Source organism: Eurosta solidaginis, chromosome 4, assembly GCF_040869045.1.
Source record: "Eurosta solidaginis isolate ZX-2024a chromosome 4, ASM4086904v1, whole genome shotgun sequence".
In the NCBI taxonomy this organism is placed as follows: Eukaryota; Metazoa; Arthropoda; class Insecta; order Diptera; family Tephritidae; genus Eurosta; species Eurosta solidaginis.
Window position 1 is genome coordinate 254,701,579 of NC_090322.1, and position 25,569 is coordinate 254,727,147.

Here is a 25,569-nt window from a genome sequence, read left to right on the forward strand (position 1 = left end):
TTTTAAATTTCTAATAAACACAAACAAATTTTTTAATGATTTATTTTCTAAGTAGTTGTTCAAAAACGATAAATTAAAATAAACAAATTAAAAAAAATGTTTAAGTTAAACGGTTTTATTGAATACAATATTTACATAAAGTAATAATAATACTAAAAGCTAGAAAATAATTAGGTAGGTCCTAGGTACTAGTCATCACACTCCTCATCAATCTAGGGCGTTGATCAGACAATTAAATAAAAGCGTTGGGCGCGTGAATTTTTTAAAAATGTGAGGAGTAGCATTACCTGATTAAGGTTTAGTTGGTCTTATATATGACTATCAATAGAAATTTGACGCGTCCAACGCTTTTATTTAATTGTCTGATCAACGCCCTAGATTGATGAGGAGTGTGATGACTAGTACCTAGGACCTACCTAATTATTTTCTATCTTTTAGTATTATTACTACTTACTGTAAGTATTGCTTTCAATAAAACCGTATAACTTAAAAATTTGTTTTTAATTATTTTATTTATTTTCAAGTTTTCAGTCTTTATTTAATAGCCTATTATTTCTCATTCTATTTAGGTTATTTAGTCACTCATTATTACAAGGACTCTTCCTGGCAATTTGTTACAATCTAAGTCCTCAATACATAATCCTTCCAAAGACTTTACTCGACTCTGCGCCACGTATACTTGTCTCTCCTAGAACACTTGGATTGTATGTAATATTTGTTCCAATTATGAACCAAATCGCACCACAAATACGATTTTTTGAAATATTTCGATCCATGCGCCACCTATCGGAGTTTTTTTTTCTTATTACTGTATTATCGGGTTCTGAACTATATTCCAAGTTTAAAGCTTGCTTATCAGCCTGTCAAGTCAAGCTAAATAAAACCGTTTAAAAAAATACTTGAGTCGAATAATTTTTTACAAAATTTATAAACAAAAAAAATCCCAAAAATTAAAAAAAAAATGTTTGGAAAAAAGAAAGCCACAGACAACTTCCTAATGTTTTGGAATCATACAAAAATATGAACAAATTTCAGTGAAACCGCTGTTGCAAAACTCATAGATATCTTGAAGTGGCATGGAATGCCCCAAACGTGAACACGTTTACCTGTTTGTAGCAACATATTTACACATGAAAGCAGTGAAATCGAAATGCATGCATATGTCAAGGTTAAAGCAATTTATTCAAACATTTCATATACTGACCGACGTGAACAGTAATGTGCTACGAAATAGAGCCATGCATTTACTGGCGAATGCAGCTTAAACAATTTTTTAAGCCTCAGTATGCGCTAAATTGACTTCAGTTTAAAAATTGTTTCCGTGTCGAAACGAGAGCTGATTTTTAAAAGCCTAGATATTTATTTTGCGTTGAGAATACACTCATGCTGCAAAGCTAAAGACATGTTTGTAATCTAAAAAGGATGAATTTGAAATAGCTGTGAGTTATATATACTTTTAGAAGATCAAAAAGGGAAAAAAAGGTTTCTGTATCAAGTAATAAATTTTTTATTTGATGATTTTCAGAAAACGATCAAAAATATATATTTGATATTAATCCAAAATGGAACTTAAGCAATTAAAACTTATTAAAAGCTTAAAATTCATCATATTTTTTAGGATACTATTGTAATTTCTACCTTCGATGGTTAATAAAACAGCAGAAACGTCCGGATTAATTATCTTAATACTTTATTCTTCAGTCGTCAAATCAATAATGAACCGGAAGTCCACCATCTTCTCTTTTCTTCCTTTACAGTGATGAATTTTTGCTTATACGCCAATTACACTGCTCAAGTATCCTTGTTCCAATTACCAATTTGCACAAGGATTTGACCGGTGTGTGCACTGGTTGCGCTATTTGCTCAGAAAACTGCGCTAAAATCAAAATGATTTTGATATTTACGCATGGCTGCAAATATTGCACATGCTTTTTTCTTCGTGTGTGGTGAATCTTACACAGTTTACCTGTGGTTCCTGACAATATAACATCAGTAATTATTGCTTAAAAATGTTAATATCGAAGGCGTAAGGACCATCTCTAGCTTGTAACAGGAATTCACACAAATTTAATAATACAAAATAATTTTTTATACAATTAGAACACATGTTTCATTTGTTGCGCTACTTTAAAAATGAATATTGAGCCGTGTATGTCAAAATTTTCATTTGCTCAAATTTCGTCGTTTTATATTTGCGCATGGTTTTGTGTCATGTATGGGCCCTCTTATTCTATTAATTAGTTGACATGGTTGCATTTATGATCACTATATAAATATTTTGTCCTACCTACCCTTTGGTTGGATGGATGGGGGTGGGTTAAAAGTAAAGTTTATTTGACCATTTCCTTTACGTCGATGAATTAAATGTAAAAATCAAGGAAAATTATAACACTTACTCCAAGCTATTTTTTTTTATATTTATATTTAGTCTATGGTATTCCAAAACCTTACAGACTTGATAACAATAATAACAATACAATAAAACTTGACTTACAATTATAAAAAAAACTTTAAATAAGCAGGGACTTTAAAATATAAAAATTGGAAAAAATATCCACCTGAGTATTATTATAGTAAAGTGAGTTAAAGTCAGTAAGCATTCGAGTTATTGGCTCATACTGAGCATAATTACGCCTACAATATTCAATATGAGAGAGATCAGAGTGACGTAAAGATCTATATGGAACATTAAGCTTTATGAGTTCTAGCAAAGGAGGGTAATCAATATTCCCATTGAGTAGGCCATGCAGGAACAAGAGTCCAGAAATTGTCCTTCTAATCTCAATAGTTTTCATATCAATCAATCTACATCGCGAAATATATGACGGAATAGGCAAGTCAAACCTTAATTGGAACAAAGCAAAGTGCAGGAACCTTTTTTGAACACGTTCAAATCTATTCGAATGGATAGCGTAGAAGGGATTCCAAACTATGGCCGCATATTCCAATTTCGATCTAACAAAAGCATAATAATGTATTTTATTTCGTGTAAGGATCCTTAAACTTACGACTATTCCGTTTTATAAAAGCAAGAGCGGCATAAGCCTTAGGTATAATAAAGTTAAGATGCTCTGTAAAAGAGAAGTTGAAATCGAACACAACACCAAGATCATTAATTTTGGTAAGAGAATTTAGAGTAAAATTCGAAATGAAGTAAGAGGATTGAGGGGCGTTCGCGATTTGTGGTAAGTTGGGAAGGAAGATTTGTCAACGTTTAGAACTAGCTTATTTCGTCTACACCAGTCGTCAAAAGAGTTAAGGTCATATTGAATAACTTCAATATCAGTGTAACTTTTTACCATCATGAAGATCTTCAAATCGACAGCATAAAAAAGATGATGACAGAACTTGAATTGGAGCAACATAAAAGGTATGTACAGTTGCAGCTAAGTTGGATAAGCAACAATAGCTTTGGTAGTGTAAAAGAATTCGTTACGTTTATTTAAATTAAAATTTTTACTTACCGTTCTCAAGTTGGTATTGCTCTTTTATATATATACGACTGCAGCTGACTATTTGCCTTCAAATAAAATTATGACGCGCACTTGAGTATAGATATAAAATTTCTTATGATGAAATAATGCGATGCAACACAATTCCCTTCAACTGATTATTGTGTAATTAGAAATTTGTATAAAACTTGCGCTATGATTGCCGATAAGGAATCTAGTTCGTATATACTTCCGTAAAGCTTTCAATATTTTGTATTTAATTAAGTAGATAAACGCCGCTTTTTCCAAAATAAGTTATGGAATTATAAAATTTGTAGTTGTTGCAAAATTCTGATAAGACTTTTGCACGTTTAAATTTGTTCGGGTTTTTTTAACCCTTTCGACCCCAACGTTCCCTACAAGAAACGCTGATAGTTTTACTAATACACTCACACTTGTAATTGACAATGCTGATCCTGCGATGACGTAAACATTGATACTCAAATTTATGTATATTCCTTTGTTCGCTCACGCATGTCCGCATGTTCCCAACGACAGCCTATAATCATGAAAAAGGACTGAAACTGGGAAGGCTTCGGACACATGGTACAGAACAAAAGAACATACAGCAGATACCATAATGCATGTGAGACAGATACATAATTCTCAACGGAATTTTATGTATGCGAGAACAGATTATCCGATTTAATCATGTTGTCACTACTGACTGTCATATGACATTCAAATGATTATCACGGTTGTTTTGTTATTTTTTAAATTCCGCCATTTTCAACCGACGAAAACCATATAAAAAATAAGTTTAAAAAATGAAAAAGAGAGCATTTCAAAGCTCCATGCTAAAAGAAAAAAAAATCGAAAATAATATTAAAAAATACCAAAAGCTGGCGGAATGTATGGGGTGCACTCAAAAAATTGATACGCGAAAAATAATAGTGGTTAGTGTTGATTCTTTTTTAAATGTGTTTCCGCATGAGGAAAGCGCTCTTCTGTTGTTTTGTTATTTTCTGAATTTAAATTGAACATTTTGAACTCGAATTCTTATAAAACTATTTATTTTAAACAAATAAAACACGTATGCTTTTATCACGTACAAAATTAAAAACGTAATGAAATAAAGTAAATAAAAAGCAAAAAGCATTGTTTCATTTTTGGCGGAATATAACAATGGTCATTTATGATAGTATAACAGTCAAACCTGATATCTACAGTAAACTATCATTTATGACACTTTTTGATAGTTAGAGTGTCAGCACTGATCCAGGAAAAGGAATGAGAGTGAGCAGTATGGCTATATACTTAATCAGTAGGCGATGTTGGTGTATAAGAAGGAGACAAAAACTCACACGTACACAGTTGTTTACATCACATTTGCGCAAGTCCCCTTAAGTTTGTGATAGAAAGTTTGTATGAGGCGCTGATCGTTAGGTTGACATTGCTGACAATCAGATGATAGTCATATGATAGTCAGTGTTCTTGTAGGGTTGCTTGTGGGCAACTTCATATGTATGACGCCTAACGGTCAGCGTCGTTTTTGTTTTTGCTGTTGTAACGGTATCGATATCGGAAGCTACAAGTGTTCTCTTTAAGTTGAATAAAACAACAGCTAATTTGATCGCCAATTAGCAAAGTTATTTTCATTAGTGCACGCGTGTGTCAAGACAAATATATTTGCAAATTTGGAAAGAGGTTTTTATATACGTGAATTTTTTTTCAAAATTATAATAAAAATTTAAAATATTTTTATTGAATCTGTTTAAGTAAATAACAAGTAAAATATTTGTGAATGTTAAATCTTACCATTGCAAACAAACCACAGGTGAGTAATTTCCAAAACTGTCAAGTTGCTTGTGAGCAACTTTGGGCAATTATGGTTATTAATTTATATACTTTTAGACATGAGACCCCAACAGAAAGGCTTGACAAAAAAAGATATTGAAGAAATGTTGAACTTAGATTGGGATGTTTCCAGTGACGAGGAAAGCGGCAATGAGGTGGAAGACATATCGCCAGTGCTGGAGAGGAATTTGGAAGGGATCGTGGAAAGAGGAGAAAGCATAGAGATCGACCTTCTTGACAATACGCTCGCGGACGAGGTTGAGCAAGAATCTTCTAATGCTGTTAATATGTGCTTTGAAAAAGTTGATTCAAAATCTCTCAAATGGAGATCAAGGCCCTATGAAGCCCCTGACACTAGTTTGAAGGACGATAATATCCTAGAAATTATTGAAGTTTTGACGTCAGTTGAATATTTCGAAAACATTTTTGACACTCGTTGTATTGATTTGATCATACAGCAAACAAATTTATATGGACTACAGGAACTCGGCATTGAGCTTAACTGTACTAAGGAGGATATAAAACGGTATATTGGCGCTTTGTTATACTTAGATGTTTTTAGACTAGCCCAGTTTAAAATGGCTTGGGCCCAAAACACAAAGCTTACGGCTATATCAGAAGCAATGTCTCGCGGCCGGTTTGAAAAAATTAAGCAGTGCTTTCATTTCAATGAAAACAGCCAACAACCTAAAAATGATGATTTAAATTATGACAAGCTGTACAAGATACGCCCTTTGCTAAATATCCTCAAAGAGAACTTCAATAATCTACCTCAGGAAGAGCATCAAAGTGTTGATGAACAGATAATTGCATTCAAAGGTATACATCGATATAATTCATATATTCATAAATTTATACTGCTACTCTTGGCTTAGGACGGTCTACTTATAAACAATATAATCCAGCTAAGCCCCACAAATGGGGTTTTAAAATGTTTACTCGTACTGGAACTACTGGCATGGTATATGATTTTACAATGTATGTTGGCGAAGGAACCTGTCCGTCATACGGATTGGGACTATCTTCGGATGTTGTCCTTTATCTGGCTCAAAACCTGCCCAAAAACAAGAACTTTAAACTTTATTTCGACAACTGGTTTACATCAGTAAGTCTTCTTATTGCGTTGAAGGAAATGGGCATATTTGCAACAGGTACTATCCGTAAAAATCGGGTAAGCAGTTGCCAATTGCTTTCAGATGTTGAACTCAAAAAACGGGGAAGAGGATCTTTGACGTGAGATGTGAAGCTAATGCACTTTTGCAATATAGTTCAGTTTCTGAAGATTCCATCCAAAGGAAAAGAGGTCGACCATCGAATTCGGAAAAAAATAATCCAACATCTTCCGATGGTATCTCTCCCTCGAGCAGTGTGTCTTCGCAAAGCACCAAAAAGTATAGGTTCCAACCGAACCCTCCAGATGCAAAGCGGTATGATAAAGTGGATCACTGGGTAGTATTTGGCGAAAAAGGTCGCTGCAGATTGTGCAAAACAGGAACTCCAATGTTCAAATGTCTTAAATGTAAAGTACATCTTTGCTGTAACAATAACAAAAATTGTTTTTTGTCCTTTCATACTTAACATTTAAAATAATTCAATAAATCTTAATACGGCTATAATAACAAAACAAAATTTTTTTATATACCACAATTGTCCAACGTTGCTCACAAGCAACTTTCTCTACCGCCCAAACGAATGGGCGTGGCGACTTGAAATTTTGGCCAGACACTCCTTGAGTGACTACAAAATGATTAAAATTAAAAAAAAAAATTTATGGATACGGATAGAAAATTGGGGTCGAAAGGGTTAATAACGAATTCTAAAAATCGTTTCCTTTGCTTCCGATATGTGTCTCCAAATGATCACTTTAATTGCTTTTATGGTAGGTAGTGTGCCTTTATATTTTATTTAGCCACTGAATTACCTCATTCACTCCTTCTTAGCAGCACACATGCACAATTGTGCTCATGTATAATAACACACAAATTTTTTTCTTGGATGGCTCCCACACGGTACAGAAATTTTACAACGGCGAGTTGTTGTTGTTGTAGCAATGCGAGTCGGAGTAGTCGTTGTCGTCGTGCGGCAGTAAGATTTTTTGTTTATTGTTCGGTGCAAAGATTTAGATTAGCCGATTGTCCACAACAAATGCACGGTTGGTTGGCAATAGGACTTGCTCCACACCCGTTATTGCACTTTACCTCAACAGATATTGCAATTATGTATAAAATATGAGTGACTAAAATATATCTTCCTCAAATACATATATTTTTCACTTCCTAACTAAAACGTTTTTGAATAATAAATGCGGAGCTCACTAAATTCTTAACACAAAATAACACTTTCCGCACTTCCTAATCGTATAAAATTCTATTAACATTGAAGCAAGTTTTATGAAAGCTTCGCTATCATAGTGTACCTATACCAAGTGTGTTCACTAAGCAATAAACGTCAAAACTACAAACAGCCTCGCTCACCTGATGGAAATCTCAGGTCTAGAGTCGCATTTTTGGTCTCAACGACAACATTTTTGACTACCAATCGTATCGACTTTTTCAATTTTTCAATCATTCGGCGCACTCGGTAATGGTATCCATTTTGAATTCGCTGTCATTCCGAATCCAGCGAGTGCCTGTCAGAATGCTTGACAGATAAGTCAACACACTTGTACTTGTACACTATGTTCGCTATTTATGCAATTCGTTTGTTGTCCACTGCTTGCAAAGTTTTAATTCCAATTTCACTCCATGCCCGTCATTGTAAATTTTACCAAGTAGCGCAACTAACAGCTGATCGGTGAAAATTCGCACATTCACACGCACAGTTCTCGACTCACTTTCAAAAAAAAACTTTAGTTTATTTAATTCAAATTTTAAAGTGAGATAATCCATATAAATTTATGTATCCAGAATATATATGGCACTTTTGTTGTTATTAAAACAATAGTTTTATTTATATTAAAGCTTTTATCATTTTTTTTTTTTTAACTTTGAAAAAACTCCGAACACCATTCCTTCATTATATGACATTCGACTGCCTAGTCCACTGCCTTCCACTCAATTCGCAACATAACCTCTACTTAAGCTGCCAAACTATATAGTAAACAATGATGCCCGTTGTTGAAAAACTTCTTCCATCTGGGCTGTCAAAAAATTTGAAAAAAAAAATCTGTTTCTGACACTTTGTTTTGTTATTGACATTCTTCGGGTATGGCCATATCGTGTGAAAATATTTTAATTTCTTTTATTGGTACCCTACCGGAACAATTACAGCTATTGAAAAATTTCCACCAATTTGTCCCCGAAAAAGTTTTGCTTTTTGCATTTTTCAGGAATAAACTATGCCACTTTAGTACTTTTTTTTACATAAACTATCTATTAGATGAATATCAATGGCCCTTTCTGGATTTAATTACAGAAGTTTATCATTTAGGGAATCTCTGATGTTGGCTTCCATAAGTAAGACCGCGCTAAACTAATACTTCCATATTTGTTCAACTAAATAACTGACGTATATATGTACTTTATATGAATAACACATGTTTCTTTTATGTCCGGTTATTCAATGAAAGATTCAACTGCAATTGAAATTGAGGTCAGTTAAACTGTCCAAATTGAATTGTTTATTTTTATTTGATCCTAAAAGTAACGTTAACTCGCACTGCTCCTTTGTATTCAATTTTGCATTGGCGTTAGGTGACACTGATATGCTGAAAAAACTAAGTTCTGTAATGGCTTTCGTAGCAGGTAATTTATTTTTCTACTCCTATTTTTTCAAAGCGGGTAAAAATGTTACCCTCTTCAGACCGTCGAAAACACATCACTACCATTTCAGGTACATCTTTTGTCGTTTTGTATTTACTTCACCTGCTGATTCCACCATGGGTTAGAGCTACCAAGCTAACAAACAGTAAGTTAGGTTAGGTTGAAGTGGCCGGTTGGGTGAGGACCTCACGTCCATGTGAGTGTTACCAGAAGTTTCTTTAACCAAACCCCCTATCAAAAACCAAAAGCTTACGACCAGTGCTTTTAAGACAAACTCAAGGAGCTTTACGCAAATCTAATGTAAGCAAATATATAGAAGTAAATTTTCGCCTCCCTTTTGTGTACAAACCGTGCCAACAATTTTAAGTATTTGCCTATCTGTGGGAAGTGTGTCTTGTAGATATATAATTAAATAAATACATCTAAGCAATATTAAGAATATAGCCAGCAGCCTCGAAAAGAATTGAAGTTGACTAGGAATAGCGTGCGGGCGACCCCATAGAGAAGGGCTCCTTGTGAACGTCGACTAGCTACGAGAGTTCGCATGCTATGGCCGTCGGAATAGCTCTCAAGATGCCGTGAAGCGCTGGTACAACCATTGTGGTGAATGGAAAGGCAGCCAAGCAAAGGCGTAGATCTCAGTAGTGGGCTACGTCCCTGAACCAAGATCCAAGCGGGCCAATTCAACACTTCCCATTCAGAAGGAAGATGCGCCCGCAAACGAGGCATGTTGTTGATATTGTTGTAGCAATGCTCGCCCCACCTAATAGCCGCGACCGATCACAAATTGTCATCAATATCCTCTAGCGGGAGTCCAAGGAAACTTGCCGTTTCAACAGGGGTGGACCATAAAGAAAGGGGTGTTAGAGGCGTTGGTTTCACATTACAATTGAAGAGATGGTTGAAAGCGGGGCATACATTTTGCATGTCGGGGTTGATTCTGGATAGGGAAGAGTTTAACCTGTTACAGCATCCAGAACGAAGTTGAGCAAGAGTGACACGCGTTTCCCTGGGGAGTATGCGTTCCTCTTCCGCGAGTTTTTGATAATTTTCGTTAAGTACTGGATTCACCGGGCAATTCCCGGCATAAGGGTCCGACGCCTGTTTATGGAGTTCACCAAGGACCTGCTTGTGTTTTTTCTCTTCATACGGCTGGGTTCTCAGGTGCCGTATTTCCTCAAAATGTTTACGGAGATGACTCCTTAAGCCCCTAGGCGGTGCTGGTTCATCAATCAGATGTCTGTTGGGATGCCCAGGTTTGTGGGTATTCAACAGGAACTGTTTGGTCAGCATCTCATTTCTCTCCCTGATGGGGAGTATTCTCGTCTCATTATGCAGATGGTGTTCTGGGGACATAAGAAGACAGCCCGTGGCGATTCTGAGAGCAGTATTTTGGCAGGCCTGTAGTTTCTTCCAGTGGGTGATTTTTAGACTTGGCAACCATATGGGTGACGCGTAGCACGTAATCGGCTGGCTAATTGCTTTGTATGTAGTCATGAGCGTTTCTTCATCTTTTCCCCAAGTACTGCCAGCGAGGAATTTGAGGATTTTGTTACGGCTCTGAATTCTCGGAACAATTGCAGCTGCGTGCTCACCAAAATGTAGATCCTGATCAAACGTCACACCCAAGATTTTGGGGTGTAGGACAGTCGGTAGCGTAGTGCCATCGACGTGGATGTTCAAAATGGGTAGACCCTTCCAGGTCTTGCAGTAACGAGCCATGGTTGACCGTATTAAAAGCTTTTGATAGGTCTAGCGCTACGAGTACTGTTCTATGGTGGGGGTATTGATTTAAACCGCAATTTATCTGGGTGCTAATGGCATTTAGCGCGGTGGTAGTGCTATGGAGTTTTCTGAAGCCATGCTGATGGGGGCTAGCTGCAAATTTGCATGGAAATAAGGGAGCAAAATGGCTTCAAGCGTCTTTGCCACTGGCGATAGGAGAGATATCGGACGATATGACTCACCTACGTTAGCTGGTTTCCCAGGCTTTAGTAGCGGGACCACCTTGGCCATTTTCCATTTCTCGGGTATGACAAAGGTGGAAAGAGACAGGTTGAAGACATGCGCTATATATTTGAAACCCTCTTTCCCTAGGCTTTTAAGCATCGGCATGGCTATGCCGTCTGGGCCCATTGCTTTGGATGGTTTAGCACGACCAATGGCGTCCTCAACCTCTTTAGCGGTGATGGTGATTGGTGACGCGCTGAATTTGTGTTTATGTGCGTGTCTATTGGCTCTCCGTCTATCTTTGTCGACCGTAGGATGCATTATATATTGTCGGCAGAAAGCGCTCGCGCATTTTTTCGCGTCCGACAGCACTTTGTCGCCAAAGGCGATGGAAACTTTGTCTTTGTGCTTAGTCGGATTCGATAGGGACTTTGCAAACGAGGCATCACTCTCGCTCATGTAAACTGAGTGCGCTAATTATGGCGGGGTGTCGTCGGGGTTGGGCTTTTCTTTGATAGGGTGGCGGAGCTTTTGGCCTTGTAATGGGGAAGTCTGAGGAAGTGATGCATTATTCCGATGATGATGGTTGTCCATGAGCTAAAGATCTTTGAGTACTAGAAACTGTTGTAATCGTAACAAAGCTTTAGCATGCTCAATATTTTCGATCACTGGAGAAATGGTTATCAAAATCCCCTAATGGGACGAAAGGGTTTGTATATGTAACAGGGGGGTGAGCCGACTTGTATTACAGCGGTAGCTGGAGGGGTTTCGAACCTTATTTAGGTTGAGTAGGGAACTGTTGAATCGGGTATATTTTTGTCTGCTGCGCTTGCCGTTAGTTGGGACTTGGTTGAAACTGTGGTTGCTTTCCGCAATTCGATTTCGAACAGTAACGCTTTTGCTTTCCATATCAGAAAATAAAGACGCGTTATATATAGACTGTTCGATACGTAATTAGCTATCGAATTGCGTATTCACTAGTTGCTTTTGTTATTATTTAGGAAATAATTTTTTTTTAATGAAAAGTTAGGAAACATACACTGTTCATAATAGAAAATATTTTGTTAACATCAAAAACTTTTCTGAACTCTTTTTGAATTATCTAAACTGGAAAAGTACTAATATCAAGAAACTAAAATCAAAAAAGTCTCATAGAGCGTTTGATATCGAACCGACGAGTGTCGACAATCTAATTACAGAAAGCAACCCCTGAAAAAGGTACTCAACATTTCAGCCCTTTAAAAACTAATAAGAGAAGGGTTAATATCTTGGTGGACGGAATCGCTTGACGACCTTAAATATTCCAGTAGATCGAGGAGTAAGCTACCCTCGAAGTGAAAGCTCTACAAAGAGGGCTTAAGGATATACAAAACGGAAATCAGGATTGCCCAGCGGGATGCATGGAGAAGCCTTTGCGAAAACTGTGTACGGGTTACAACGAATCTCTTATAAGGTAAATTCTCCGAAAGATACGACAGCCAATCATTTTTGATGTCGTGGTATCACACTGCCGTCCATTTCTGGCCCTGCCAGAAAGCCAACTTTTGTGAGCAAGTATCCACGGCGAGATAGCATTATTCCCATGTTACTTGCATGTTGCTTGGCGGTTTTCTGCCGCTGTCTGGCCGTCATTTACACAAATTGCCTTAGCTGGACTACATATAAAAGTCCTCTTCATTTCAAAAGCCGATAAGAGCTCAAGGAGTTACACTCGGGATTCAAGGGGTTGATAAGTGCAAACAAAGCTTCCGCTACACAATTGTCAACCTTACCTACGCGATGGGAATCCTGTGACAAATATGAATGTATCAATCACATATTTAACAGGTGAGGCACTGGCGTTTAATCATATAAATCGTTCCATTAATGGTGCTTGTTACCGGAACGTACTTAATCTGTATCCGGCGAAGGACCATCAACATCGATAACACTCCCCAAAACCTTCGGAGAGTGCCTTTATCGTTGATACAACAACAACAACTATAGGAAACTTCAAAAAAATCCGTCTAGATTTATTTCTATTAAAAACTACTTGTATCGGATTTACACCCAGCAAAGAGTGGCCCATATCCGGAACGATCCCTGACTTAGTGGAACGTGTTTTTGCCGTTATAACAACTCGAGTAGCCGCATTCATAACCCGCCCTGTTTAGGCGTTTTAAGTTCAATTTCCATAAATAGATATACCGCAACAATGAATTAGTTCTAAACATCTCGAACTGAATAGATGCTGTCTATTTAACAGCCAATCCCTGATGACGATCTCCGGTGGAGATTGAAATATATTGGAGATAAAAAAAACAATCGTGTGGTTAATACATATGACCTAGATGCAGCTTAAAGGAAATTATTGTTTTCAACTAAAGGTCGCTAATAAAAAAAATCAAAATTTGTTATTTACAAAATATTGAGATATGTATATCTACATAATATCTTCGGCTTATATGTAATACCCTCAGCGAAAAGCAAGTTTTTCAGAATTTTGCTCCGTTTGGCAGCTATATTGTAATTTGATTATAAATTGAAGTAAGCCAATGGCTGATGAAAAGTGTGTATTTAAATAATTTTTTGTTCTAAACTAAGCTGCTTAATTAAAAGTCAGATAGAGCTTTTTGCTATTCGAAATAAAATTATTTTTATTAAAAATATTGTTGATGCAGGATTTTGCATAATCAAAATAATTTTCTACACTTATAATATTGAAACACGGAAGTTTGTGTATATCCCGACCTTTTTGTCTTGCCCCCTTACGGTATCCGATTAAATTTTTAATCCATATGAATAAGTATAGCGCGGTATAAAAACAGGGTAGAGGGTTTTGTTTATGAAAAAATATTTCATTCCTGACGGAGAAATTTTCAAAATGAGAATTAATACGATTTGAGCTAAGTTTTAAAGTTGGCAATAATTTCATATATGAAAGGGGAGTTAGAGATCCTTTCACCATCCAAAACTAATTTTCGCCAAATATGGTGATGGAGAGTATTGAATATAATGCGATTATATGGATATGTTGAGTTATACTTAATTTAATTGTAAATGTAAAACAAAAAGTTCCGTTAATATTGTTACTGCATGCTCGGCAGTTGTCAGCCCAAGCACTTCACCCGTATCTTCGAGTGTAATCAAATGCTGTTTTCCAATTCTCACTTGCGGTCCACTGCGATTTCGTAAACCATCTGCACCATCATAATTGGATTTATACAGAAATACATGGCGATGAGACTCACATATTAGAGCATAGTTTAAATCTGGTGAACAATCAACAAATTTACGATGTTGCTTTGAAGCTTGAATATAACCAAAAGCATGTAAATTGCCTTCATGCCGCAGTGACCATTCATCAGGCTTATTTGGATTGTAATGCTGTAACCAAAGACCGGCATCAACATCTTGCCTTATTGCCAAAGCGTTAGGAAATCCGGGACGCAAATTAGTATTGAAGAGAGGAGGCGATGAACCAAGTAATATCGAGTGTGTGACTGATTTTGTGCACAAATTATACCGACCTATAAATATATATTGCAAGTATGAATATTTTAGAGAATGTATTAAGATCAAACCTATTTTTATTTCTTCTTCTATACTGCCCATAGGGAAGTCACACTCCTCAATTGGTGCTTCCAAATTGGCAATCGGTTTTTGATCGATGGGTATACCGTTTTCTCTACTCGAGTCCGAAGTTTCCTTAGGACCTACGTTATCAGGTATAAGTGAGGGCCAATTCAATGTTGTTGTTTGTTTAATTAGTGTTATTTGTAAGTAATTATTTTCCTGAAAATAAGGAAAGCAATATCAAAGAAAAGTTTTTCCGAAGGAGGAATAGTAGATAGAATAAGTCATTACTCACAATAGTCCATGTGGTCAAGTCTGGCTCAATCCTAGCGAAAAGCTCACTATCTAACAACACATCATCACAGCATTTCACAGTAAGTTTGTTACTTGCATATTTTACATTGTAATCCGTTTTTTCTTTGCCGTCTCTAACATCAAATTTTATCGTAATATCATCGTCGGTTTGTGTCCAAGTAAATCCTTTCATTTCTAAATTTTCATCATGTAAATGCGGTTTGTTAGTAGTTTCTTTTTCGCCCTTATCAACGGCCGGTTTTTGTGAACGGAAAATATATTCATGATTCGAACAAATAATTAGCGATTCCGCACGTGGCTCAAAAGCACAGTAATGCAGTGATCCTTTACTCTCTAACACATCGTGTATTGTGAACTCCCACTCGTTATCGGTTTGCACCCATTTAGCCCAATACAAATGCATAAAATGGTTAGAGCCAACAGAGGAAGTGTCTACGCGCTGCACTCTTCCTAATGCCATACTAATATGCTTCTGCTCCTTCGAAATATCTAAACGACAGTCGTACAATGTAAAATTGCGTACAACCTGAGCGCCATCAGTACCATTTTCATTAATGTGCCTCTCTGCTATTTGCTTCCATTCAGCGGCTTTAAGACGATCATTTGTATCTATCAAATACATATGCTTAATACCATCACATAGTATGCAATATTTTTCTGATATGAAACGCATTGAGTAATTGTAATCTCCTTTGACACGTGGCGTTCGTGTTGGCGAACAATAAACAACTTTCGTGGTTTGAGCGCGTCCAGAAGATTCATTGTAAGCGGTACGCATAACTTCACCAAGTCGATTTACAAAGTAGGAATTTGTGCGCGCCCATGGATCGACTTGTAACAAGTTTTGCATGGAGAATAGTTCGGCGTGCAATAGGGAGTACCTGCAAAAATATTTAAATTAAACAAAAACATAATTAAACTAAAACATACTGGTCTTCATTTGGTACAGCTTTATGTGGGGCAGTTGTTAAGTCCTGTTTTAATAGAGGAACTGGATCAAGTGATAATTTATATCCATCGAAGTTATTTCGTATAAGGCTACGATCCGCACGCAACTCTACAATTTTTGGCATTTTCAAATAATGGAATGACGGTATAAACCATTGTAAATTTTACCAAGTAGCGCAACTAACAGCTGATCGGTGAAAATTCGCACATTCACACGCACAGTTCTCGACTCAGTTTCAAAACAAAACTTTAGATTATTTAATTCAAATTTTAAAGTGAGATAATCCTTACATATTTATGTATACAGAATATATATGGCGTTTTTGTTGTTACTAAAACAATAGTTTTATTTATATTAAAGCTTTTATCATTTTTTTTTTTTAACTTCGAAAAATCTCCGAACACCATTCCTTCATTATATGACATTCGACTGCCTAGTCCACTGCCTTCCACTCTATTCGCAACATAACCTCTACTTAAGCTGCCAAACTATATAGTAAACAATGGTATAAACGTGTTCAATCTCCAGTCGCACCAAATATTTTTACCGGCCAACACTAGCTTGAATGACACATTCTTTTATGCATGCGGCAGTTAAGCGGCAGTTACGAACGTATGTACCAAAAACGTGTCAGCTGACACGACCTATCTTATGAGTGTGCAATCAAATAGGACAAATACAATAAGAGCCGTCACTCGTTATTTTGTGGCGAGTATTTCGCTGGAAATTGAAAAAAATTGATGCCGAATGTTTTCTGAGAGGGACATTTTTAATTGTCGTCTCATTTATCCATGCCGTGTAAGCCCCTTGTGCAACTATGATTTTTGGAAAGGGAATTAAATAAGTTAGTTAAATACAGTCGGAAAAATAAACACAAAAGCCCCACGAAAATGTATAGAAGATATTTATAAACATCTCGCCCAAAAAAAAGTAGCGACTACCTCTCAGTATACATCGAGTAAATGCCTAAAATAACGAGTGACTGCTCTTATTGTCTTTATCCTCTTTGCTTTGGTGCAATGTAAACAAAAACTCACCGACGTGCAACGCCCGTACGTACGTAGCCCGGAACGTAGAAATCAAAACAATTTTGATTTTTTTCGTAAGAACGTGTCAGCTGATCGCTCTCTCCCTAGACAGAGTTGCCTAATCAACTCTTGTGCGCTAATTTTTGACCGTTTGCAGTTTTATGCAAAAACACCTAATTAAAGTTTGACAAATTGTGAAAATAATTCGAAATAATAATGTAAAAGTGCAGATTATAAATATCTAATCTATTTATATTTATTTAATATTAATTCCAGCCTTTTACAATATTAAAAAATTAAATTGGAAAAAGTTGATGTTTCCATAAGCATGCATGCAAAATGGCCAATGGCAACAGTGCTTATCTGTAAACAATACACACACAAATATGTTATGTACATGTACACAGACGCACACATTGATTCCTACGGGCTTGAGGGTTGGGTCAAACGTGTTTCGTACGACAAACGTTCGTACGTACGGCACACGTGGGTGGGTAATTGCCGCTTTACTGTATCGAGTTCGCCAATAACCCCCCCAAAAATTTTTTTTTGTGTGAAAGAGTACACACCAGCGGAGTCAAAAGAAAATTTTCGTAGATTTCGATTAACTGACATTTTGTTGTACGAGGCCATTGTAAATTTTACCAAGTAGCGCAACTAACAGCTGATCGGTGAAAATTCGCACATTCACACGCACAGTTCCCGACTCAGTTTCAAAACAAAACTTTAGATTATTTAATTCAAATTTTAAAGTGAGATAATCCTAACAAATTTATGTATACAGAATATATATGGCGTTTTTGTTGTTATTAAAACAATAGTTTTATTTATATTAAAGCTTTTATCATTTTTTTTTTTAACTTTGAAAAATCTCCGAACACCATTCCTTCATTATATGACATTCGACTGCCTAGTCCACTGCCTTCCACTCCATTCGCAACATAACCTCTACTTAAGCTGCCAAACTATATAGTAAACAATGTACAAGGCTTTGTATGGAAAATTATCAAGAAGAACCAATCAGCTGATGGGATAACACCACCTGTAGTGAATTCGCCTTGGACGCATAATGAAGGAATGATGTTCGGAGTTTTTTCAAAATTTGCCCAAAATCCTGATCACAAAAGCGAGTGTAGTTAAGTACGAAAATGAAAATATGTAGTTATGTTTTGGTCCTTTTTTAGCAAGAGATTTTCAATTTAAAAATGTAATATACAAACCAATGTTCATTTTATTACCTTTTTAGCAGGAGATTTTCATTTTAAAAATGTAATATATAAACCAATGTTCATTCTATTACTCATTTTATCTATGGGGCTTCATTTATACTTTATAATAACATGATTTTTATTTTTACGATTTATTCCTCAATGAAAATAAATGAAACACGTATAAATGTAGTCATTAATCATGTTTGTTACTTCTTAATTTATGTTAAAAAATAACTATGTGTTAAAAATAACAGAAATAAAATCTCAATGTCAAACTACTTTTATATAATAAAAATTATTTTATGCATGCAAGCATTTTATACATATGCATTATATCTTAATTTTCTCGCTATATAAGGTAACAATTCCAGGGGCCATTTTCACCATCTTCGGTTAACGCTAACTAGCAATTTATTTGAAATCGTTCAGTGATTTGTCAAATAAAGTGTCACTTTGGAATAAAGCACGTTAAAAGAGTCCCTGCCACAGACAGATCGAAAATTTATTGAGAATTGCACTGCGAACATTGGTCTGTTGTGCTCTCATCAGATTGCGTCGCATTCCAGGAGGATATGTTCCGCCGTCTCCGCTGATCGATCACGAAATCGACATGAATACAAAATTATGTTTTTTATTTAGTTGAAAGGCGATAGAAAATCGGTTTATTTTCTAAAATGCAAGAAACTTTAAGAAACATTTATGTTTTTAATTATTTGTATGTGTCCAAAGACAAATGTAGATGCAACGCAAGTGCCAAAACGACGCAAAAGTCATCTTAAGCTTATTTGCTTTAGGTGTTATTTATCAATATTAATTAAAAATGTTGGATCTCCTAAAAAGTTGAACTTAGGCAAGATACACACGAGGCGTAGCTTCGTATACGCCTACAAAATACGGCATGCAGCTTAGATCTCTCTACACCTCAAGATTGCTTATGCTGCCCCTAATACGCGTCTATGAAACTACGCCTCGTGTCCATCTTCTCTTAGGTTATATTTCAAAGAAAAATTGTTTAGTTTTAAACTTTGTTCATAATATCTACTACTATGGCAGTCGCTTGCATGCTACTATTTCATTATTTAAAAAAAATTAAGTTCGGAAAAATGCAAGCTTATCACCATGGTTCAACTATATGGTTGGCTCATCATATGTCTGTTCAAATTGTCAAAATCTGTGTACTGGTGTTGGTGCGAATGGTATGGAATGGAAACATAAAACTTAGCAGTTTTTGTATGTGTAAGAAAATGTTGCCAATGTGTTGGTTTCATTTTGAGTTTGCCATCTCCTTTTGACAATCCGATCGACCATTCAATGAAATAAATAAAATCAGCTAGTGAGATGAGCCAACCGTATAATTGAACCATGCCTATCACGTGCATTTTCTAACACGGTTGCCAAACGATGTTTTCATTTGGGACCAACATTTTTCGAAAAAAGGACCAGACCTCAAAAAAAATTACCAAATTTTAGTTTTATTTTATTGGTATACAAACAATTCGGCAAGTTACTAGAGTATCGTATTTGTTGTAAAAAGCAAAAATTGTAGATTGTTTCGGTGGTTTCCTATATAAAATTTTTATAAAGGAGACACTTGGCTTTAGTTCAAACTGCACAAACAAAAATAAAGTGAACCTTTAGGTATTACATTTCTAGGATAAGGCTATGTTTTTCACCAATCAAACGTTGTGAACCTAGTTTTGCTTGATTGCAACGAAATAAAATGTATAGCGCAGTTAGGATTTAGTAGGGAACGGTTAAAAAATTGGCAAACTCAATAAATCGTAAATGAAACTAAGCAACTATGTTAATGCTATTTTTATAGCTTACATTTTCCCTAATAGTTTAAACTTCATACCAGAGCCTAGATTCAGTAAGCTTGAGTTTTGAACTCAGACTAAAAATTAAGCATCTTAAAGGTTTCAGCTGTATAATAATTGAATACCGATAGTAATATCTAACCACTAAAACAAGTATTTTTCTGCTAAGTCCGTTGTTTCATCAAAAATTTATGACAATGGTTTTGCCCATAGTGTACCTATACCAAGTGTGTTCACTAAGCGATAAACGTCAAAACTACAAACAGCCTCGCTCACCTGATGGAAATCTCAGGTCTAGAGTCGCATTTTTAGTCTCAACGACAACATTTTTGACTACCAATCGTATGGACTTTTTCAATTTTTCAATCATTCGGAGCATTCGGTAATGGTATCCATTTTGAATTCGCTGTCATTCCGAATCCAGAGAGTGCCTGTCAGAATGCGTGACAGATAAGTCAACACACTTGTACTTGTACACTATGGTTTTGCCCGAACATTCAACACTTCGTTTTTAATGCCTCGCCTAAATTATATCCCAGGTGAAATGTCATTGTTCTGCTATAGTGATGGACGATATGGCTATTTTGAGCTATCAGTGAAAATAGATATGGCGATTTTTGAATCGCGGCTATTTTTTATAGCTATAGCGATCGCTTTAATTTATTTTTAACAAGCGAATCTATGCAGAAGATATGATGGGCGATACAGCGATTTTGACTATCAGTGAAAATAGATATGGCGATTTTTGAATCGGGGCTATTTTTTACAGCTATAGCGATCGCTTTAATTTATTTTTAATAAGCTGGAAATGATGTCTATGCACCTTTGTTTTATAAATTTTGAAAATGTTTTGGTTTTTAAATGTAAGACGAGTCAACCCGCAATAAATCTGTATATGTAACACCAAAGAAACATGATTTATTTACTATTATTTTTTACTACACCGATGTATTCAGAAATACTCTTCTGAATTTATTCTGAAAGTTTTATTTGGGTGCATACAATTTTTATAGTAAAGTGACTGAATTTTTAATGAGAAATTCAATGTAAAAATATAGCAAATTCTTCAAACTATTATAAATATATTTTTTAACAGAAAATTAACCACCAAAATTGACATACCACTGTCTCCCCCAGCGGGTCAGAATATACCCGCGGTAGGTATGCCTGTCATAATAGGCGATTAAAATATCGGATTCAAGGGGTTTGTGTAGCGCAGCCCTTTCAGGTTTCCAGCGCAATACATAGCTTCTCCAAACCCAATTGTCAACCTCACCTATCCATGGCGAATCCTGTTTCATTAACAGCCGAGGCTGTGGCGACCCCGAACTCCTCGTGGATCTTGGGGGTGGGAGGGCAAGATGGCCTAGAAGGTTGCTGTTGTTGTAGCGATAAGGTTACTCCCCGATGGGTTTGGGGAGTGTTATCGATGTGATGGTCCTTTGCCGGCTACAGATCCGGTACGCTCCGGTAACACAGCGCCATTAAGGTACTCGGTCGACCATCTCGGGAACGATTTACATGGCCACATTAAACATTCAGGGCATCCCTCCCTCCCCACCCAAGTTCCAGAGCCTCGTCTGTTAGTGAAACGGTATTCGCCGCCCGAAGGTGAGGTTGATAATTAGGTTTGACAAGCTATACAAATCGTTCCCGAGATGGTGGGCTTGGTACCGGAACGTACCGGATCTGCATCCGGCAAAGGACCATCAACCCGATAAAACTCCCCAAGGAATTCGGGGAGTAACCTTATCGCTACAGCAACAACAACAACTTACCACTGTCAGTGCCCTATGATATAATATAATATGACAAAACTTGAATTGCATTCTCCCCAAAAACTTAAATTTTGAGTTACATCTGTTTACAATAAAACGTGTGTTACATATTTCTATAATTATTTTATTTTTCCACCAAAAACAAAAATTTTATAAAACTGCTAACTTAGGAATTACACAGACGACCAATCTTAAATCTTATTTTGACAAATATTAGTTTTTATAAAGAAATTTCGGTAATAATTTAGCTGAAAACCGGTGAAAATTATAAATACTTAAATATAAAATCGCCGCTATCACTATTAGTATTAGAATTTCATGCTGAAGGAAAATAGCCAATCACTATAATCGCCATTGGCGAAATGCTGCTAGAGGTGATTGTCATTCAAAAGAATCGAATGAAGGAAAATCGCCAATCACTGATATATTTGGATAGCAATAGCTATCGCTATTAGCGATTTTTCTTTCACGGCGATGCAATCACCAATAGCGAAATATCGTTCCATCACTAAGATCCCTTGCCGCAATTTAAGTGTAACCAACAAAAAGTAAATTTTGCAGTAGAAGGTTGTTTGTAATTATCTTCTTACAAAAAATAGCTACTATCATGAAATTTGGTATGTGCATAAAATATTTCTTGAGCCTACAATTATGACTTCGGTTTTTGACCACACTGTACCGAAAGTCCTGTTATCTGTACCAAAGAGGATAAATACAATAAGAGCCGTCACTCGTTATTTTGTGGCGAGTATTTCGCTGGAAATTGAAAAAATTGATGCCGAATGTTTTCTGAGAGGGACATTTTTAATTGTCTCGCATTTATCCATGCCGTGTAGGCCCCTTGTGCAACTGCGATTTTTGGAAAGAGAATTAAGTAAATTAATTAAATACAGTTAAAAAATAAACACAAATACCCCACGAAAATGCATAGAAGACATTTATAAACATCTCGCCCAAAAAAAAAGTAGCGACTACCTCTCAGTATACATCGAGTAAATGCCAAAAAAAATAACGAGTGACGGCTCTTACTGTATTTATCCTCTTTGTCTGTACTTATGTTTTTTTTTGCTGTCATGTTGGCTCACTTTCCAAACACTATTTTGTTGGTTACCTTAAATTTTAAGTTATTCAATTATATTTTTCAGATTACATAGGGGCACATTAAAGGCGTATTTATAGTAATTTTTTAGTACATACATACATTTGAAATTAAAGAAAACTTATACAATTCCAAATTTGAACACAATATATTAAACAGTATTGTTGTAAACAAAATAATTCAGTCATCTTCGTCTGTCTCAGGCAATGTATCTATTATCTTTCCAGTATGGGATAAGCTAATATATTCATAGTGAAATTATTTTGGTATGATATTCTTTTCGCAAAGAGCCTTTAGGTCGTTATATTTTGAAGATGAAATGTGTAAGAAGTGATCATACAAGGTAACAGGACCCTTACTAAGTATGAGAGAATTTCGTCTTGACCGCACAATTGTACTGAGATTGTATACCTTTTTTTCGCTATCGTCAAAATAACCATAGTGTAGTTTAACCAATGGAGAATTTTTTTCGAAGATAGCGCGACGCAAAGACCTAAATGATATTTTAACTGAAGCTGGAAGCAAAGCTTGAGAAAAGGTTTTCCAATATTTAAAATCCGAATTATGAATTGGAATGCATGTATAATTTTCTGGTATAGTTCTTGCGTTCGAAATAATTGTATACCATTCACTTGGAGCCCAAACATTTCTATCACGAATAAAAGACTCAATAGTGCTATGTATGGAGTCCACGGGCAACATGGTATGCCCAGGCAACAGGTAAGTTAATTTAAAGTGTTTTATGTTAGTAGCCTTCTCTAAGAAATATATTATCATTGCTTGCATAGCTCTGTTCTGCCCAACACAACTATCACAATATAGACTTATATCAGGATGAGTCCCCCTTTCATTCACGATATTTTAGTATTGGATAATTGCACTGGAAATTTCTTTACATCCACGTTTTCCATCCGATTCACCCTATAAAAAGTAATAACCGTTTCTTGTGCCGTTTTCGTAAACGCTTTCATTATAAAAAGCATATTTTCTTGAATAGAAAAGGTTTGTGCTTTTTCCGTGTGGTTTATTCAATATTTTCTGAAGGTAGAAGCTGGCGCAGATAGACGTCCCATTCTCTTTGCTTTTTCTTTGATCCTCTAAGAAAATTTCTTTTGATTTTCTCTGTCCCGTATGTGCATTTTATGTTCCTCAGTTTGTTGTAAAAGGTTGTGTGCTTCTCTGTCCGAATTCTTATACTTTTCACAAATAATGCATTTGTCCTTTTTTGGCAAATGGAAGCCTATATGGTATTCATTTTTGAAAATGTTACGAGAAACTTAGGGATAACTTAGCTTGCTCCTGATTTGTATTTATCAAGTGCTGCGTGTCACAACTATACAAAGTTGGCACGTTTCGAAAGTACTGTGGAAGATATAACTTAGTACTTTTGTTCCTACAATAGTGGGATGGAACTGCTGGTAGGTGTTCAATGAATGATTTCAAAAGAGCCACATTTATTTCGTCAGACTTATTATTGGGAGGAGGTCTTTTTTTGGTTAGGCAAGAGGTATTTGAAGAGTTATGTTTTTCTCTAACACATATTATCGTGTTTTGGGAAATATTAAGTGTTTTCAGTAAACACTGCTGACAAACTTTAAAACGCTTTTCGTTATAGGTAATGAAATATGCATAGCTCCACTGTTTTTTAAGGCTATCTGATTTTCCCTTTTGAACGTATTTCCGGGTCATGCACGATAGAAGCCAATCTCTTTGTCGTATCTTGTTGCCTAAGCCCCAAAAGTGTTCATTTAGCACCAACCGATCTTACTCAGTAAGCTTTTCACAACACTTGTTTCCACACTTTTTACTTACGCAGGGATTTGGTTTAACTTCATACAGCTTTCTTTTTTTACCCAGAAGTCTTTTAGGAGGTTTTCGTTTCTTCTTGTACCCTTTTGTTCCAACGCATATCTCCTTTTCTAATTCCCCAGAATATGTCTTTTCAGTGAGTTATTCTTGATCGTTCATTGGTACAAAAAACACAGTTTTGTTATTTTATTTTAAAGGTAATATAAAATAATCACCTTATTTTGTAAAAGCTCCATATTAAAATAATAAAGCAATTTTATTGGATTTCACGAACTTAAGCAGAAATGATTTGTATCAAGCTAAAATATATATTTTCGTTTTCAGCCGTATTTTTTTCTTTTTGCAAAAACGTTGCTTAAATCATGCATATACAGTATAATTGCAACAATAGCTTTTGCGAACAATATAAATATACGCGATAAAAGTGAAAATAAACATTACTCGTAAGATACCACAGAGAAGCACTTTTGAGGTAAGTAGCAATTTGCGGTCATAAAAAAATAAACAAACCTCAAAATTCACTTACACTAAAATTTCTTTTTGGTTTAGCTTGATAACGGTACTATTCTCTATTATAAAAATTAGTGAGATGATTCAAAACTATCGGTTTTCAGCAAAAAACTAATATCTGTATTTTTGTTGGTTACACTTAAATTGCGGGAAGGGCTCGACTATTCTGCTACATTTTATTGATAGAGAGATTTTCGTGGTAAGAATTGTATTGAAGTAAATTGAAAATTATATGTGGATAATAGATTTGCGCCAAATTTTTTTAGCAATGCTTTGAATTTTTGTTTAGTGGAAAAGAAATAAGAGTACCAAAACCGTGCCGAAAAAGAAGCAAAATTGAGAAAAAGTGGCCAACGGACCATATGGGGTTGAAAGGACTATTTTTGGTCCAAATGGACTGAAGTAGCAATCATGTTCTCAAATGCAAGCTTCCACATCAAATACATATACATATAACTACTTCGACATTTTGAAATACATTGTCGCGTTGTGAGGCAAA

At 35.8% G+C, this 25,569-nt stretch overlaps 3 protein-coding genes across 9 annotated transcripts in view; 1 reads left to right on the forward strand and 2 right to left on the reverse strand.

Moving 5' to 3' along the window:
- Gclc (glutamate--cysteine ligase) overlaps positions 1-7,688 on the reverse strand; it is a 115,872-nt gene extending 108,184 nt beyond the window's left edge. Inside the window, exons 1-2 of one of the 6 annotated variants that reach the window (XM_067785767.1) lie at positions 7,210-7,688; positions 3,465-3,691 (exon numbers count right to left, since the gene is read on the reverse strand). The gene's annotated coding sequence lies outside the window, so the exon portion shown is untranslated. Of the gene's footprint in view, positions 1-3,464; positions 3,866-7,209 lie in introns of those variants that run through there. The other 5 variants (XM_067785762.1, XM_067785764.1, XM_067785763.1 and 2 more) reach the window with 5 other exon arrangements.
- Positions 5,016-6,846, forward strand: LOC137251343 (piggyBac transposable element-derived protein 3-like). Its single transcript, XM_067785770.1, has 3 exons — positions 5,016-5,268; positions 5,346-6,107; positions 6,164-6,846. The coding sequence occupies exons 2-3, from the start codon at positions 5,348-5,350 to the stop codon at positions 6,523-6,525; spliced, it is 1,122 nt and encodes a 373-aa protein (XP_067641871.1). The 5' UTR covers positions 5,016-5,268; positions 5,346-5,347; the 3' UTR covers positions 6,526-6,846.
- A 5,920-nt stretch (positions 7,689-13,608) lies between the features above and the next one.
- On the reverse strand, positions 13,609-16,696 carry LOC137249443 (nudC domain-containing protein 1). Of its 2 annotated transcripts, XM_067780929.1 has the most exons (5): positions 16,323-16,696; positions 15,800-15,961; positions 14,850-15,750; positions 14,563-14,773; positions 13,609-14,508 (listed from the first exon to the last, which is right to left on the reverse strand). In XM_067780929.1, exons 2-5 carry the CDS (start codon positions 15,940-15,942, stop codon positions 14,024-14,026), a joined length of 1,740 nt encoding a protein of 579 aa, XP_067637030.1. In that variant the 5' UTR covers positions 15,943-15,961; positions 16,323-16,696; the 3' UTR covers positions 13,609-14,023. The 2 variants fall into 2 exon arrangements, with proteins under 2 accessions (XP_067637030.1, XP_067637031.1); XM_067780930.1 differs by lacking the exon at positions 16,323-16,696 and having other exon boundaries at positions 15,800-15,987.
- Positions 16,697-25,569: the final 8,873 nt, after the last annotated feature.

Excerpts from the sequence above, each read along its gene's own strand:
- LOC137251343 (XM_067785770.1), top strand. The coding sequence starts at position 5,348 with ATGAGACCCCAACAGAAAGGCTTGACAAAAAAAGATATTGAAGAAATG. Across the intron at positions 6,108-6,163 it reads ACAGATAATTGCATTCAAAG|GACGGTCTACTTATAAACAA; the intron begins GTATACATCGAT and ends CTCTTGGCTTAG.
- LOC137249443 (XM_067780929.1), bottom strand. The coding sequence starts at position 15,942 with ATGCCAAAAATTGTAGAGTTGCGTGCGGATCGTAGCCTTATACGAAAT. Across the intron at positions 14,774-14,849 it reads ACTTGACCACATGGACTATT|GAAAATAATTACTTACAAAT; the intron begins GTGAGTAATGAC and ends CCTTATTTTCAG. Across the intron at positions 14,509-14,562 it reads AGAAGAAGAAATAAAAATAG|GTCGGTATAATTTGTGCACA; the intron begins GTTTGATCTTAA and ends ATATATTTATAG.